This window comes from Bemisia tabaci, chromosome 2 (assembly GCF_918797505.1).
Source record: "Bemisia tabaci chromosome 2, PGI_BMITA_v3".
NCBI classification, from domain to species: Eukaryota; Metazoa; Arthropoda; class Insecta; order Hemiptera; family Aleyrodidae; genus Bemisia; species Bemisia tabaci.
Genome location: NC_092794.1, coordinates 42,676,990 through 42,694,965, shown reverse-complemented (window position 1 = coordinate 42,694,965; position 17,976 = coordinate 42,676,990). Strand labels below are relative to the sequence as shown.

At 35.6% G+C, this 17,976-nt stretch overlaps 2 protein-coding genes across 4 annotated transcripts in view; one reads left to right on the top strand and one right to left on the bottom strand.

Annotated features, from left to right (window-relative positions):
• The window catches only part of Hr39 (Nuclear hormone receptor FTZ-F1 beta), a 47,974-nt gene extending 37,811 nt beyond the window's left edge, over nucleotides 1–10,163 (top strand). For all 3 annotated transcript variants that reach the window (XM_019055868.2, XM_072297343.1, XM_019055867.2), the window contains exons 6-15: nucleotides 774–969; nucleotides 2,099–2,205; nucleotides 3,109–3,196; nucleotides 4,146–4,357; nucleotides 4,940–5,124; nucleotides 5,902–6,114; nucleotides 6,878–7,130; nucleotides 7,857–8,011; nucleotides 8,706–8,806; nucleotides 9,902–10,163. In XM_019055868.2, the coding sequence (XP_018911413.2) occupies nucleotides 774–969; nucleotides 2,099–2,205; nucleotides 3,109–3,196; nucleotides 4,146–4,357; nucleotides 4,940–5,124; nucleotides 5,902–6,114; nucleotides 6,878–7,130; nucleotides 7,857–8,011; nucleotides 8,706–8,795 (1,499 nt within the window). In that variant the 3' untranslated portion in view covers nucleotides 8,796–8,806; nucleotides 9,902–10,163. The remainder of the gene's footprint in view (nucleotides 1–773; nucleotides 970–2,098; nucleotides 2,206–3,108; nucleotides 3,197–4,145; nucleotides 4,358–4,939; nucleotides 5,125–5,901; nucleotides 6,115–6,877; nucleotides 7,131–7,856; nucleotides 8,012–8,705; nucleotides 8,807–9,901) is intronic.
• Nucleotides 10,164–10,866: 703 nt separating this feature from the next.
• Ogg1 (8-oxoguanine DNA glycosylase) lies at nucleotides 10,867–16,410 on the bottom strand. Its single transcript, XM_019055870.2, has 5 exons — nucleotides 16,171–16,410; nucleotides 14,680–15,039; nucleotides 12,745–13,027; nucleotides 11,784–11,975; nucleotides 10,867–11,149 (listed from the first exon to the last, which is right to left on the bottom strand). Exons 1-5 carry the CDS (start codon nucleotides 16,389–16,391, stop codon nucleotides 10,997–10,999), a joined length of 1,209 nt encoding a protein of 402 aa, XP_018911415.2. The 5' UTR covers nucleotides 16,392–16,410; the 3' UTR covers nucleotides 10,867–10,996.
• Nucleotides 16,411–17,976: the final 1,566 nt, after the last annotated feature.

The following is a 17,976-nucleotide window of genomic DNA, read 5'->3' as shown; positions in this document are numbered from 1 at the left end:
AAAGCGGCTGCCATTTCCTTACGGGAAAATACATTGTAAGTGATGAAGAAACCAGGTCTGTCATATCATTTCACGTCACAAGTAGTCACAAGCATAGAATCCACCAATCACAAGTATGGCGGTTGAAAAGCGACCGTTTTGAATGGGTCGGTTCCAAAAACAGCTTTTTTTTGAGTTTGAGAGGTCATTTCAAGGTTTTTTAATAGCGCCATCGTTCTTTTCGTGAAATTTGCCATAAGAATCAGGCATCAATTTGCAAATCCCCGCACCTTGCAACAGGCCCATTTTGTTGCATTGCAATCAGAAATTGCTTTGAGCAGGTTTCTACAAGAGGGAAAACAAAGCACTGTTTTATATTTCATCTTATCATTTTAGTCTCTGTATTTCAAAACAAATTAATACACACTGCCTATTATCAAATTTGGATCAGTTCTCAAAGCACTTTGGTTCTCATCTGAACTTTGATTCTCCACAACAAACTATCTTTAGATAATTTTTGTTTGGAGGAGAGGGTGAGGGTGAATCTAGTGAGACACACTGTAAACTGTTAGCTCATTGTCTATGATGAAAATTCATGTTGAGAGAATCCCTTTAATACAACAAAGCAGGAATACTCACATAGTGTCTATGTCAGCTGTCAACATAGTGTCAGAGAAGACTTCGGAGAAAAATATGATGAACCGACATGACTACACTGTGTAATAGTGCCAAGAATCAATGGTTTCATGATTGTTTTATGCGTAAGTTTATCTTTATATTTTGCTTTGTTACAGGGAATAACTACAGCAGGCTGTGCAATCCCAGTCCAGACTCAGCAATACATTCTTTTTACTCGCCAACCCAGTCGCCAGTTACAAGCCGGCATGGTCTTTCATCGTCCCCATGTACATTTACACCATCCCTCTCTAGAAATAATAGTGATGCATCACAGTATGATGGCTCGCAACATAGTTCTTGTTATAGTTACAGGTACGTAAATAATGTTGGAATAATTTTGACTGTCCTAAAGAGCAGGAACTTGAGAGCCAATTTTATCAAGTCAGGCGTAAAAATCAAAACTAGGGTCTTTGAGGAGAAACACTTCTTACCATCCTAAAAAACAAGTCACAAATAGTTAAGCTCATTTTCGGACCGTAAGAGGGTGTAAAGTTATAAATTGATCAAAAATTTTTGAACCCCCACATTACCGAATGGAAACTTTTAGTCATTTGTTTCCAGAACTACAGCCCATGAATGGCAAGTTTAAGACTATTATCATTACTTTGATTCACTTTGGCATTTTTTGGCGGCTTTTAAGCCAAAATATTCAAAATCAATTTCTCATAGAAGACTACTAATTTCTGTGCTCTGAGTTTTTGCCACCCAGAGCTCCGCCTAATTAGATTTGTTCCCCTTCAATAACATCCAATTCTGCTGAGGAAATTGAAAAAAATAATAATCGTAAGGATACTGGACAACCTGATGATGTAAGCAACCATGTTCGAAACTACCCTTGAGTTTTAGGAGCCATGTGGCGCATCAAGCCCCATTTTTAGGCGTTATTGAAGATTTCTTAGGGGCCAAATTGACTTTTTGCCTTTATATTACGCCGCATTTTGTGAAAAGAAAGACGCAAGATGTTTTCATAATAGAACTAGTAAGTAACTGTAACGCGCTCAACATGGCGCAACTGCTCGCTTTTCGCGAGTTCAATCCGGTGCAGTGCGTCGAAATTTGGAATAATCACCTAAAATGAAAGCACAGATTTTTAGGGGCCACGTTGGCGCAGAGCCTTCATTTTTTAGGCGTCATGGCCGATTTTTAGGCGCATTTGGCGCGTTGGCGCGTGTGAGTTTCGAACACTGGTAAGCAGACTGTTTGAGAACACAAAAAAAGTGATTGAGCATATGAAGAGACTAGCTAAGGAGATGAGCAGAATGTTGAGGCACAAAAAAAGAAACGTTAGTTTCATTTTAAAGTAGCCGAGAATTTCTGGAAGTCTTACATGCTGATGTATTCCAGACTTTCATTTTCTTATCATGTGTTCTTCTCTCTCAGTTTAACTTTCTTTATTATGTCAATTAATGAAAAATGTATTTCTTTGTCTCTTTTGGTTTAGTTATTCATCTGTATCTGTATCACCCACTCAATTTTCGCCAACACATTCTCCAATTCAAAGGAGACACTCACAACATTCATCACGATCTCTGCCGGAATACTCTCCAGGTAATTTATTTTCTGCTTTATCAGTGACCACTTTGGGAGGGCTCCAGAAGAAGAGCCCATAAACGTCCAGGTGTGCTTATCTCTCCAAGCAGCGGCTACTACAGACAAACAGCAGTATAGCTAACACCATCGCTATCTGTGTGTTCAGACAATACAGATAAAAGAAATGAACTCGCTCATGTTTTATGGAGCCTTCTTTTGGAATCCTTCTCAATTCCTCTCATGATTCTGCAACTCTACTTTTCAAAGGGTCAAATATTTAAGCTCTCTTTTTAATTTTTATTTTGATCAATTGTTTATCTTTCAAAATGTTAATGACGTACAACTCGCTGTATAATTTTTTGGTCTTTTCTCCTTTCATAGTCAACAAGACGGGTTATCTAGATGATAGAAATTTATCTGCACATAATTCTTATGACTCCAAACTTTTATCTGAATTTAAAAACCCGTGTTTTTACAAATGGGAACCGTACAATTTTTTTATTTTTTCATTTTTTATTGTAAAAAATTTGCATGTCTTTGACATCCTTACCCTTTCTTTTTGTGGACTCTTTAGGGTATTCAAAACAATTTTTCCAATATTTTTCCTCAGAGGTTGTGAAACTCAACGGATCAAATCTGCCAAATAAAAAAATTTAAAAGGAGGGAGTGTGCCAAAGAAAGGACTGGCATTAAATTCTTTAATGTGCAAAAAATGTGCTCATTATGTTTGTGTGTGTGTCTAACTCAGATATGTCTATTCATCTGTATCTCCTGTCTCAAATAGACTCATATTTTATCCAACTATTAGTACAAACGGTTCACACAAGCCGTACGAGCTCTTGATTCTTTCCTAGATTATCAGAGGCGTTGGATCCATAAGGCTTGACTTTTACTTCATGCATATTTTGGTTTTGTTTACAGATGAAGGTGGATTGCAGGATATTTCAGAAGGAGGGCATTCAACATTGTCAGTTGCTTCTGGAATATCTCGGCAACAATTAATTAACAGGTAAGCACTAGGCGTTATAATTTATTGCCTCTGCTAATTTCCACTCAAAATTTGCAATACTTACACTTTAACCTCCGTCTTGAATCTTTGTAGATTTTCGATACTATTTTGCAACGCCCAAGGTGCGAAGCGCCTCAGCTGTGTTACACCGTGAAGCGATCATGGAGCATGCTGCTGTCTAAAGCAAAAACACTGTGAATCCATTCCAGATTTTAAAATCCTTTTTCAGACAAAATGCTCCATTACAAGAAAACCTGGCCACCTCCATGCTCCATATTTTCATTTTAACTTCCCAATACTATAACAAAGTTACTCCGAAAGTACCAAGGATGGATGTTTTTAGCCTTTCTTGCTGTGGAACATTTTGTCTGAGAAATCGTGCGGAATCTGGAATGGAAATACGCCATTTTTGCGTCGAACGACAGCATAGCTCATTGGTGAAATTGTTAATTTTTTTTCTTCAATGTTCATAAATCAGAGGAAGATGCAACATTGAGGCAATTTCAATTCAAATCACCAACGTCAATAATGGTAAATAATAATGCAAAAAATCAACCATCGAAGCCTTAATGCAAGTCATATAAGCAGCACCATTTCGCACGCAAGGAAGAAACTTCTGTGGATAGCGGGTCTTGCATGGTTTGCCCGCCCAAAATGGGGAGGGCATTTTAAAGGATATCTGGGCTAGGAGACTGGTGCATATAATTGTAAAAATCCAGCAGTGTCTTCAAAATCATGGATAATTGTCAAAAAATAACTAAAGAGTCAAAAGGTTGAAATTTAAAAAAATACAGGTAACTAACTAAAATAAGGAGTTTTTAGCATTGGAAGGCTGAGAACTTTTGGAATTCCTGCTCAAAAGCTTGTTGTATAGGTACAAAGTTTACAATTCTAGGGCTTCTTTAATAAATGTTTGCAAGCTCTTTCACACATTTTTCTTTTTTTTCAGTCCATGTCCTGTCTGCGGTGACAAAATTTCCGGGTTCCACTATGGTATTTTCTCCTGTGAAAGCTGTAAGGGTTTCTTCAAAAGAACTGTTCAAAACCGCAAGAATTACGTTTGCCTTAGAGGATCTTCTTGTCCTGTCACTGTTGCCACTAGGAAAAAATGCCCTGCTTGCCGTTTTGAAAAATGTCTTAACATGGGCATGAAATTAGAAGGTAAATAAATTCACTGAACTCTTTGCCTTCAATTTAATTATTTTCATATGTAACAATGATGCAGCATGAAAATTCAATTTTCGATAATATATTACACTCTACAGTTTCTTTATTCTCATTTTTCAGTACTTTTAATTCTTTACAATTGAATCGGATCTTGGAAAAACCGCTAATGTCCATTATTCCTGTCTTAAGTTTTTTTGAGTTCACAATCCTTTTAAAGAGTCGATAAAACCATCAAAGTGTTGAAAGGACTCATTTTGGGATTAAGGAAACCCAAAGGCGAGTTTTAACGCCACTTTCGTGAGTGCAACCAACTCCGTAAAGTATTATGAACTCCAAAAAACTTAAGACTGGAAAAATGGACATTAGCAGTTTTTGCATGTCAAGATTCAATTGTAGAGTTAGATTTTTTCAAAGAGCATCAAACTTTTAACCATGATATTTTGAGGTTTCACCACAACTTAGTAGCGCACCTCAACAAAACTCAACAAAGGCTGTTTAGTTGCATCATCAATCGAAGTTTGACCTGTGATCAACGTAATCTTGATCCTGAACTAATGTAACCCTGTTTTGTTTCAGCTATTCGTGAAGACAGAACTAGGGGAGGTAGGAGCACGTATCAATGCTCGTACACACTTCCTTCAAGTTTACAGCTGTCAAGTGGTAGTTGTCATTACTCGAGTGACTCGTATCTTGTCAAACAAGAGCAAAGAGAAAGACTCTCGCCACAGCCGTCCTCAAGGTTGATTCCTCCCTTATTGCAAGTAAGTTTCTCTCAATTAAAATTTGTGGTGTGCTTAGTCGTAGGTTTCCTTAGAGCTTTGATCAAGTGAGTTGGCTATGTTTTACTCCCAAATGATTGGCGCAGTCCACTGTTTAATATCTGTTATGGATAATGGTGATGTAATACTTGCTTATTATTTTCTGCGATATGACAAAGAGACCAATCTTGCGTACTGAGGGCAAGTTATGATGTGTTTAATCTTGTTGGACGAGTATCTGCCTCAAAAGTTTGATTAGATTTCTGGCGGAAAGATCTGAATTTTTATAGCAAAACAATATTTTTAAACTGAAAATGCCCTGTTTTGAGCATAAATTATATGCTCTCAGGATCATTTTATCGAAAAATATCTCCTCTTGCCAAATTCAGATTCTCCATATTGATGGCCAAAGTGTAAAACCACACATCTCCATTTCGGTGTTCCAAAATTTTCGCCCCCATTTTATTTTTTCAAAGTGAAGCAAATAAACTTTATAGCTTGAAAATACAGAATATATTCTGCTAGCAGAGAAGAAAAATCAAGGAAGTTGTCAAAAAAATGTGTTAAGCAGCTTTTCAAAGAAAAAAAGAAGAGAGACTGGGACCCTCCAACGTACGAACAGAGATATAAGGTTTCACACTTTGCCTATCGATATTTTCAAACATGAAATCTTTTCGAAACTTGTTTCATCTTTCCCCTTTAATCCAGCTAATTTGTTTTCATTTCTAAAATTTTTTTTTTTTTTTTTTTTTTTTTTTTTTTTTTTTTAATCTGCAATAGGAAATAATGGAAGTTGAGCACCTTTGGCTGTATAATGAAAATGAAAACTCTCACAAAAATGGCAGTCGGTCAAGTAGCTCAGCCTCGTCTGAAGCCAGAGGAAACAATAATGGTGGCCCTGATTTCATCTCAAACCTGTGTCATATCGCAGATGACAGACTCTACAAAATTGTTAAATGGTGTAAATCGCTGCCTCTTTTTAAGAATATTTCTGTAAGTTGAATGTTACCTCTTTTCCTTTTACTTCAGTCACTTCTACTCAATACTTAAGATTCACTTCCTGTCTTATCTTTCATTTTCATTGGTGGACATATTGAACCTTTCTCCAAGAAAAGAAAGAAGTTTAGGATACATTGTAAAACTACTCAATGTTTGCAGCGACAGGATTTTCTCCTTCTGGAGAAACAATAATTTTTGCTTTATACACTCTTTGGAAACAAGTTCTTCTTTATTACGCAAGTTTTAAATTATTATCTTTCTTTTGAGAGGGGAAATAACAGTTTTAAACAGAAAAAATTTAATTTGAACTCATTACTTTCAAAGTAATAAGCAACTTTTCCAGACCAGTTTCCGGTCGCCCATTCATCAGATCAGTCACAGTTAGGTATCACTGATGAAAAGGAAACCTGAAATCGGTTTGGGAAAGTTATTTATGAAAGTGAAAGTTACAAGCTCAAGTTAAATTTGTTGTGTCTAAAAGTACTTTTCTGTTTATATTTAAAAAATGTCTATATCTTTACAAAATTGATGGAGATGTTTTGAAAACTATGAGACTGCAAATTTTAGCAGTTACCTTTGTTAATCTCTTCTGTTTTGAGATGAACAGTAGTTTTTTCCCAGAAAGCACAACCCTTACTTGAAATCTTCAATGATTTTTTTCAGCTTTACATGAAGTTTAATTTTCCTCCAAGAATGATGATGAAATTTTATTTTCATTCAATGCATAGCATAAACTGAAGTTGAATTTTTTTTCCAGAATGATGATCAAATTTCATTGTTAATCAACGCATGGTGCGAACTGTTGCTGTTCAGCTGTTGCTATCGGTCGATAGCAAGTCCCGGTGAGATTCGAGTCTCACTTGGCAAAAGCATCTCTTTGGACAAAGCGAGGGAATTAAAACTAGATCCATGTATTGAAAGAATGTTGACGTTCACGGAACATTTACGCAGATTAAGGGTGGACCGTTATGAGTATGTTGCAATGAAAGTAATTGTCCTCCTGACTTCCGGTAAGTCACCTCTTAGTAATTTTAATAAAAATGGTACTAATTAAAAATACTTTTGAGTTACTTCTTAACATACAAAAATGCATCCAAAAATACATTGGAAAATAACAATCACAATTTTCCCAGTAAATTCGATTTTCATTGGAGGAAACTTGGCAATGTCTGAAGGCTCATACGGTGTTCTTCCTTAGCACGCCAGTATACGGAAATACACTAAAAATTGAACATAGTGTTATGCAGGGTAGTAAAAACCTAGCAAGTCCTCTTTTATTCTTGAATTTTTTCTGCTTCCCAAGTCTTAAAATTTGGGAATAACTGCTTGAGCACAGTCGTGTATAAGCGTGAAAAGATCTGGTTTCCCCCCTTTTTTGCTGAGGGGGGAGGACGTCCAAAATTTCTCAGAAAGTATTATCTGTTTGTTGTCCCCAAACCATTCTATGATGATAATGATGGAAAGAACATTTGTTTTAAAATGAAGAAATTTCTATCCGCAAGATATTTTTTGAGGCCTCCTAAATTTTTTGAGGCCTCCTAAATTTTTTTTTGCTAGTCCTAGAAAGTTCCTTGCTTTAATGAGTCAGAACTCCATAAGAATTCCTAGATTTTGGATCAATAGATTATGTTCTACTGTGTCATCTCATGTAAAACCATCTCTGCACCTTTAGTTCTTCATAGTTAAATCTTCTTTGAATGATCCTATCTAACTCAAACTTCTGTGTTTTTCCTCAGACGAAAGTATTCTCCGTGAACCAGAAAAAGTACGCGCGTCACAGGAAAAAGCGCTACAAGCATTGCAACACTACACCCTAGCGCACTATCCAGACATTCCTTCAAAGTTTGGGGAGCTTTTGTTGCGAATTCCTGAACTCCAAAGAACTTGCCAGGTAAGCACTCTCTTTAGATCAGATTGTCAGTAAAATTGATGGACAGAGAATGGAATGAGCTTCTGCATGTAGCGTAGATTTTTTATTCAACCGCATGTACGATCTTGTGTAAAACACAGTTGTCCCTCTTATTTTATCTAAGATCAACCACCAAGCTCATGAACAGTTCTTAAATTCGAGGCTGTTACGTATGAGCTAACCTAAACTTTCAGAGAGTCCTCAATTTTTGATCAAATCCTGGATCCGAAGACCTCAGCTGAATCGGTTTCTATTAAACAGATGCATGTCCCAAAAATCATGAGCTGTGGCTTTCATTGATGACCCAGGACGCTAGAGCTCATGAGTTGTTGGACTTACGCCCGTCTTACAGAAACAGATTCTATCATCCAATGAACAGTGGCAGAAGCCTGAGCTAGATACGGAATGCACGATAGTTGAAAATGCCTGAAAGCTTGCAAAATATGTGTGGAAAAAACAAAGAAAGCAATATAAAAATGAAGAAAATACCAAAAAAGTAATGCGTTTGTGTACGTAGTCGTTACACTAGATTACTGTAGCATTGGATAAGTTTTAAGAGTGGATAATCGAAGTATTACAGTACTTTTGATCGAAAGCTTGTTGAATTTGCATTTTTTGCCGATGTAATCCTGTAAACTTGACTTTTACTTAACAAAATTTGGTGATTCCTTTTCAGGTTGGTAAAGATATGTTATCTATAAAACACAGAGAAGGTGAAGGACCTAGTTTTCATCTGCTCATGGAATTACTTCGCGGTGATCACTAAAAGTGCCACTTGTAAGTTTTTGTTTTTATTCAATACATATTTCCTTTTGAGAGAGTTTTTCTTTCCTCCAATGCTAACAAAAGCTGTCCTGGGACTCACATGAAAATGCTGGTTTCCTTTGCTGCTGCTGTGCTAGGGAGAAACGCTGTATGAATCTTTGGAAATTGCCAAACTTTCTTCAGCAAAATATTTATTTTCAAGAAATTTTATGAATACTTTTCTTCGTAATTTTCAGATATTTTAGATTGAATCGCTAATAAAATTTTCTGAAAAATGGAACACATTCACGAATTTCCGAGAAACTTCATGTTTTATTAAGCAAAATTTAGCAAAGTCCTAAGGCTCATAGGATGTTATACCTTAACACACCAGTGTGGTGATTGAACTTCCTTTTAAATCAGTGTCTGAAATTTGCATGAAAAGGTCCGAATATTAATTTTTTACCCATGTTAGCATGTAACATTTATTGAAATATTAATTCATTCAACTAACAATACTAACGTCATTATGACCTAATATTTCTTTCTCTTATCAACTTAACTAATAATTAGGTTCTGTAATTATTAAGAATGGTTCGATTTTCGCCCCTCTTTGACGAATGAGATTGATTTACAGTCAGTAAACGGTTGTTTTGAATCATTTTCATTGATCAATAGTTACAAAGATTAACAATGCAATAGTTGACACCTTGTTTCAACTAAACTTGTCTGTTTCGGTCACTTAAATGATGTCATTTATGTTATTGTGCTCTTGAAAGCAAAAGATTAATTTTTTAAGATAGCACATATGACGAGAGCACTTAAAATGGCAAATTGAAAAACAGTCACAGACTGTAAGGTAAAAATACAAATTTATCGAGATTTATCCAACATCAAATACACTTTCAAATCTGAGGAGATCACAGGAAAGATTTACCATGTTATATAGATTAGAACACTAGCATTTCTGCCCAGAAAAACATCTACGGAAAGATTTTCACACACAATGTTGTGACGTTTATTATCACTACCCAGCTCCAAAAATCTCTGCCAGGAAAATCCAATTTTTACATAGGAGAATAGTAAATTTGTTTAAATTTTGATGTGAATTTTTTTTGTTTGTTACAGATTACATGCTGTGCCTTGGATTCCTCTCGGCTTTAAAATTCATGGAATTGTACTTATTTATTCAGGGTAATTTTTATGAAAAAAAATTCAAAAAAATAGATTTTTAGTTTTGCTAAATTAATGTTATTTTATCTTTTATGTTTGATTTTATATAAATTTTGTATGGATTTTATCCTTTTTATAATTTTATGCAATGATAATTGTAAATAAAACTTTTTATACTCAAAGTAAAAAAAGAAAAAAAACTATTTTTATACTGAAATCATCTAATAACTTTCTTCTTTCCCATTTTTAGAAACTAAAATACTTGAAATGCTTATCAAATATTAGATTGACAATGAGGTGAATAAATACACGGTCCGGAATTCTTCAAAACAATTTCATTCTGACCCCCTTCCTCCCGGTGACGATTTCTAAAATCTTAGTGAAATGTATTAAAATTCCCTATAGCTTGATAAAATATTAAAACTTTTCCGTATTTATTTCACACATTTGTCTCATGGAGGGAGAGAGAATGAAAGTAAACATTTCAGATTGGGCACTCAGAAAATAAAGACATGTCAAAAGCCATCTTGGACCTTGTTTAGTGGGGTGACGGTAGTAATTATTAGAAAAATGAAAAATAAAAAAATCTGTCCTAATTCCAAGAATTCACCCTTAGTAATAATGGAAACATAGCTCTGAGAAAACACATTATTTGTAGTCTTCTACTGCAGAAGTGAATACCAATAGAATGTACATATGCTAAAAGGAACTAACTGCAAAGAGTTTGCACGCAACATAGTTCTTTTTAGCATAAATTCGTCTAATAGATTCTTTGAATCTGTGCACATCAATTTAGCTACAGCTTTTATGCATGTCTCAGTTCAAATAAAACGTCATTCAATGCAGACGGGAACTTTTTGCACTAGACGGAAAAAAACGCTTTTTGCCGAAGAAGGAGCATAATCAATTAAATCAATGGGTAAAATAATAAAAGCATTCACAACTGCCTTCACATCAACTTATTCTGGACACATTTCTCTTAAAAAAGAGTCAGATTAAAAAAGATTCATCACACTTTTACAGGGGACTGCCGAAGAAGTTAATTGCCTATCATTTTCTCTTTGCTTTCTTAACAGCAGTTTTTGTAGGCGCATTTTTCCGTTTCATGGCAGCAGCTTTTTTCGTTTCTTTGATAGATTCTATAGTATGCTCCTTATTAGTCGGTACATCTTGAAATTTTCTCAGATCTGCACAAAATAGGATCTGAAACACAAAGATGGTATCACACATCATTTCAGAGTGTAACCCAATCATAAATATTTGCATGAAAACTGAAAACTCAGTTTTTTAAATAAGAAAAAAGGATCGTTTCAATTCATGTACAGCCTCTCTTGGCTGATCTGCAAAAAAAAATTTGGATCTAACCAATGAGTATCATCTTTGATCATTCACCCTAGGAAAATCTTCTTCATAAGTTTCAATCATTGCAAAGACTTACCAGCAGGCCAATTGTTTTTGCATCAATAACTCAAATTGGTATGCAAAAACCGGAGTCAGTTAATAAACAGCTCCACACCATGTATTATTTGTTAGTGTAAACAGATCCATGAAATTTAGTTTTTGATCGTTAGTTAATCAGATCGTCAGTAGCATCTTAGGTTAAAATAAAATTGTCCAAACAAGAATCTTCATTAGTTCGAGAGAACAATGAGAATTGCCAGCCCAATCTCTAAAAAAAATGTAAGAATAGTTTACAGTTGCTATTTTTTTTATTGAAAACATAAAACTGTGGCGCATAGTTTTATGTTATAGAACAAAAAAATAGCAAAACACGACCAAACAGTAAAAAAAAATTATAAATACAACACTACAGTGGATTACAGTAAAGTTCACATACCGTGTGAGCCCAACCGGCATAAACACCATACAATGAACGGAAATACTCTCCAATTTCATTGTAAACCTTGTCGGTTACAGTCTTGCATTTCTTCAAATGAGGCATATACCTCTGAGCGATTTGAAAAACATGAGTATCAACAGGAATGGCTTCGAGATGGTTTAAGGACATTAAACATATACAATCTGCAACCTATAAAGAGAAAATTTATTATTAACAGTAATGATTAGATGCATTAGCCTTTAAGAAAGAGAGAAAAAGTGCTTGGCGTAAAGCGCTTTAAGCAGTACGAGATTGAAAGTTTTGTCAGAAAAAGGAAGAGGCTCTCTCTGACGCGATTCTCTCTTCAAGGTGGTCAATGAGATGCAGGGATGAATGATATTTCAGCATTGGGAGGGAAAAAGTAAACACAATTTATAAATGAGCAACATAAATGACTGTAAAGACTAGTTCCTTTAGTTGGACACTTAATTTGAAGACAGTAGGAGTAAGTTGTCTATTTTTTAGTGCAGGAATTAAGTGCTCGGAAACCCTAGGGTAGACTTGTCCTGGTATGTTGATAAAATGAATTACAGTTGATACATTTGTACGCAGTTTTTTCTGAAACTGATACTAAAGTAGTAATTTTACGCTAAATTTTGGCAAAATTAGAGGGATGCGCCAAGGTCCAAAGTGCGTGATTTTGAGCTTGATCATGTGTAATTCTGAAAATTTTTAGTTGGTTACACTGATTTAAAACATAAGATATTTTCTCCTTGAAATTATGTTTTTGAGATGCAAACTTTTAACTGGCACAACCATGATTTAGTTTGAAATTGTAAGGTGCTTCTTGTGTTTAATATTCGTAAAACACTATTTTAATGGTGTTAAAATCTCAATTTTGAATTACTCAGCCATCATGTCCTTTGACCCAAAGATTGTCACATTTCAACAATAAAAAGTATGGTAATAAGAAAGTTACCTTTGCACCGATTCCTGCAAGCTTCATTAACTCCTTTTTAGCATCGATGTAAGGCAATTTTTGCAAATTAGTCAACCATGCCTCTTCACCTAATTCAACAATTTTTTCAGCTGACTGCTGAATGAATTTAGCTCGGTATCCAAACCCAGCACTTCTTAACTTCGATTCAACTGATGGATCAGCTAGAGCCGTCACTTTGGGAAAGCTGTAATACTTAATCCCATCTACAGTGGCAATCTCATTTCCGTAAAATAAGCATAGTTTTTCAACCATTGATGATATCCTTGAAAAACAGAAAAATTGACAGGTTTAACAGATACAATAATTTATTTTTTATTTATTTACAAATTTACGAAAATTCATCTCCAATCCTACAGATCCCTACGAGACACAACCGAACTATCCATCCAATTTCTAAGCGAAAGGGAAATATGGAATAGACGGTTATGCCTGGTAAATTTCTGGAACATGAACATTCATATGAGAAAGCAGAGAGGGGGAATCAACAAAATTATTAATAATTTCAAACAAGAGAATTGAATCATGATTATCAAACTTGGTCTCTACAAATGGTTGGTGGTGATACGATTGATTGGACATTCTTAAATCCTCTCACCAACGGTGGCGCATCATCATTGGCTAGAAAAGCTTGATATAGCACATAAACCTATTTTAGAAAAAGAAATAAACAACCCAAGGGAACTAGATGTCTCAGAAAATATTTATAAACACAGGACAAACAACTTTAATACGGATTTGGATGGCACTAATAAAATGCTCTTCAAAGACATTAAAACATGGTAACAGTTGAATACCAACGCAGAGATTGGGAAGAAAAAGGAAACAACTTTACTTCGCTGCCGACTGATGATGGAGCTCTGAGCTCCGAAATGCGTCTCACCTAAAAGATTACTGCAAGTGAGTAACGGCAAAAGTTTTTAAAATTTTTTATCACATTAAATCCTCTTAATTTAAAATGAATAAAATAAATATATAATGAAAAAATTAAACTCGTGCAACTAAGAATTGAAAACTTCCAGGTTCAAGCTATATGCTATTATAATTTTTTGAGGGAAAAATCAAATATAAAAATGTTTTGCTTGAAACATGGCATAACAAAATTTTAAATAACCTGTTTTTGAAACTATGTTACTTGAGCTGCAAACTTTAAACTGCAATGGTAACTGTTAAGATCTGTCAAAACTCCAAGCAAGGATGCCATTTCAGATTTTTGCAAGGCTGGGCAAAAAATGACTAGTTTATTCTTTAACTCTCTTTTTTTTTTTACTGAACTAGAGCGACATTTCAGCTGGGCAGCCGCTAGCGTATTCTGTAGAGGTCATCAGGATTTTCGCGCCTTTTTCTCCTCCCTTAACGAGCCGAGTAGTTTTTCCTGGCCAGACTCTACAACGCAGGGCTCGTCAACAGCCACAAAAACAACCACCCCCTGTCCCCTTAAATGGCGTTCTTGACTCCAAGGTTTCCCAGTCCAGTAATAATAGAGATATTGTCCTTTAAGAAACAAAGTGTATGATGTCATCCGCTACAGTGGCGCATACCATAGTTTCTTTCCCTTACTTTCACCTGTGCTTCAAGTCAAGCAGTCAAAGCAAGTGCATGCAACACTGATTGATAAATGGGTGGAAGAAACCACCACGCTTTGCAGGGGATGACATCATGCACCATGTGTTTTAAAAGGTGATATCTCCGTTAATAATCAAAGTAAAAGCTAGGTGTTTGGATGGATCTTAGATATGATCTTCGAAAGGCAATGTAGCTCGGTCCATTTTCTACATTTTTCTCATTACTTACTGCGCTGACACTTTTCTGACTTCTACCAGTCCTGCAAAAGTGTATCCATCCTTCTTTTTAAAGGTTATCTTCAAACCGTTGGTATCCATATATAAAAAAAAATTGCCATGAGATGATGATTACCTTATAATATTATTATTTGATGAGCATATGAATGAGAATATATTTTCCACAACATCTTGATTTAAAAGTCGCACTCCGAGAAAATCATTTGAAACTTTTTCAAATAAAGGATCACTCTTCGACCACTCACTATAAAATTTCTGTAGAGGGACATCCAATCTAAGATAGCTTTGGAGCAGATCTTCATCATTGAGTTGTGAATCACCGGGAAGTGTTGAGGATTTTATTCTCTTGGAGCTTTTAGAAGGATTTGGCGTTCCCGATTCTACTTCATAATAAAGGAACTCTTTGTCATTCCACAGCGTCCAAACTTTGTTCAAAAAAACACCACGCCATTTGCCATCCTTTATTTCCTTCCATCTGGAACACAAAACAAAAAAGGTAGGTGAAGGCAAATTATTTTCTTGCAAGGCTTGAACTGTCTTTGAAAATATATACAAGTATGTCCTAAAACTGAACTAAAAGGGTAGAAAACATAGCTCCATCCATGCCAGCATTTCAATACGAATTGATTACATGTTTCAAAACCCAAATTGAGAAATAAGCGTTGAAAACTTTATCATGAACACTGTTGCAATTATTATTCAACTCTACAAGGGTTTGATTCAAACGTCAACTCTACAAGGGTTTGATTCAAATGTAATTAAGAGACGTTACATATTATGATGTTCTTGTAGAATGGACATTATAACCCAATTTATATTTTTTCCCCCCTTTTTTTCCTTTAAATAAATGCAAATCAAATTCAACTTACCTCTTCTGAAAAGCACTTTCTCTCATTACGCAGTAATAGATTTGCCTCAAACGACTAAGATCCATGCAATTTTTGGATCAGAATTCAATCAATGTTAGGTACGTTCTGATAAGAATCGAGAGTTTGTATGAACTGTCTCTCCTCAATGCATTGTGCCTCCGCTAGGGATGGTCGAATATTTCAATAATCGAATGTTTGATATTCAAAATATCGTCACCTAGATAATCGCATCACAATCGAATGTTGGTGAAAGTATTCAAATATTCGGTTAATATTCGCAAAGGTAAAACTGCGAGGTTCTACAGCTTTCCCCCTACAGTTTCAAATAACGGTGTTAAAAATTCCCCTCTAGACCCACAGACCATTCAGTACAGACCTACATGTCCTGGAATCCAAGTTACCACCAGTATGGTTCAAACAGGTCGGTCCATCATGCGGAAATACCTTTTCAAAAATGCAAAAAATGGAGCCCTAAGCAAGCTTTGTTTCACCACCCTGTTATATTTGCGGAACGCCGTTACAAAAACTAAAAAATTGGAGCAATAATCGGAAAGATTCGAATATTCGCTTTGAAGTATTCAAAATCGCAAGATTCTATTTCTCAAATAATCGCAATCGAAAAGTTTCGAATATTCGGATTCGATATTCGTCTATCCCCGGCCTCCGCATTCTGTAGTTTGCATCAATAGAAGTGCTTGTAGAAAAAAAGCTAAGAAAGTATCTGGTACAATATTTACCTAAAACTTTGACCTCCTCCTAAAGTTAGCTTGAGCTGCAAAGTTTCTGAAGCACATGGAATTCTTTGGCAAACAACTTTCATGTTAGTTGAATGTACAGCCAGTATCAGACTCAGAATAAAAGAGAAACTTAAAACTTTATTGTTATTTATATAGTAATGCGATTCTTGCTCAGCAAGAATGGTGTGAACTGGAGTGTATGAACGGTAGACATGGGACATGAAGATAAGACAGCATTATCCGCCTTGATAGCATGCTTTGTTTACAGTGATAAGAGGATCGCGGATAGTAAACAAAAGAAAGGTAGGACATTGCTTCTGATTGGCTGACGGTTCCCGCCTTTTCTTGCCATTGGCGGAAACGATAAAATTTTGTCCCTCTTAACCGGAAATGCTATGTAATTGAAATTTCATTAAGAATTTCATGGAATTTCAACTTTTTAAAAGATGAAATTTCAACGATGTTTCAGGGGCCGAGAAAGTATGCAACCCGCAATAGTTCTCTGAATGAATTTGTGGTATCTTCCTACTCCGAATGAATTTTTTTTTTTTTTCAATTTTAAAATTAAGATTTTACTATTTCTGTGTGTTTCATGGCATGATAAGTCTATTGCAGAAGTTTAAAAAAGTCAAGAAATTTCACAAAAAAAAAAAAAAAATCATTTGAAAATGCTTTATGAAATTTCATGCTGTAAAATTTCATGAAATTTCATATCACTTAGATTAAAGGGAAATTGCATTTTGCTGTAAAGTGAAATTTCATGTTTCATAGGATTTCAACGATTCTCCAACGGCTGAGGCACATTGCAAAATTTTTGAAAAATTGCATGACATTTCATTTCATGCGATTAATATTTTGCATTCCTACCTTCCCTCCCTCCCAGAGATGGAAAGTGAAATGTCATGAAATTTTAAAAAGCTCGAATAAATTTCACATAAGATTTGAAATTTATTGATTTTTTTCGGAATTATTGTGTATAATTCAACCTTTGGAGATCCGGAAGAGTTTCAGATGGTCTGCCTGTTGATGCGGCATGCAGTACTATACTCACCCTGCTGAGGCGCTATTCGCGAAGGGGGGGGGGGGCACAAAGGGGAGGTTTTTTTTTTGTTTTCCCTTTCTGTTAGTTTACTGGCATTAATCCCTGTGAGCCCAGGGCCGGATTTACCTACTTACCGCCCATGGGCCGCCTGTATTTTGCCGCCTCCTTCTCATTCGTATTGAAACATCAATAAAAACCATCAAGTGAACATGCCAGTGGAGGAGGGGTGCACAAGACGCGTTTACTCGTGTTGAACACATGTTTTGGGAATGCCCTGTCAACACTACTAGCAAAAGTTATGTTTCGTAAACCTATCTCTGTGTGGACAAAGTCTTTCATTCATAAGAAATGAACAACAAAATTATGAAAGAACAAACATGAATGTGGTTTAATGAGTTTAACTTCCGCCGCCGCGCCACGCAGACCGCACCACGTGTTTGGCGCAACGCGTGAAGTATTCACGCAGTCTTGTAGGCGCTAATATGTGTTACATGCCGATCGCCGCGCCGAGGGCTTCTCCTTTTCATCTCAAGTCCTCGTCATCATTGCTCTCTGTGCCGCGCCGTTCCAGGCCAAATTACATGTTTGGTTTCTCTCTTAACTGGACTACTTGAAGGCGCTGTCTCTTGTATCACTGAAAGGAGACAAAATTAAAAATTACTATACTTACTCTCAGAAAATGAGAGATTTTGTCGCCTTTTCTCGTTTGTAATTTTTTTTCTAAATTCGATATTTTTTTATACCTACATTTAAAAAAATTGCAA

Coding starts and splice junctions, on each gene's coding strand:
- Ogg1 (XM_019055870.2), bottom strand. CDS start 16,391: ATGTCCCATGTCTACCGTTCATACACTCCAGTTCACACCATTCTTGCT. Junction 13,028..14,679: donor TCAAATAATAATATTATAAG/GTAATCATCATC, acceptor CTGTTTTTCAAG/GATATCATCAATGGTTGAAA. Junction 11,976..12,744: donor TTGCAGGAATCGGTGCAAAG/GTAACTTTCTTA, acceptor TTCTCTTTATAG/GTTGCAGATTGTATATGTTT.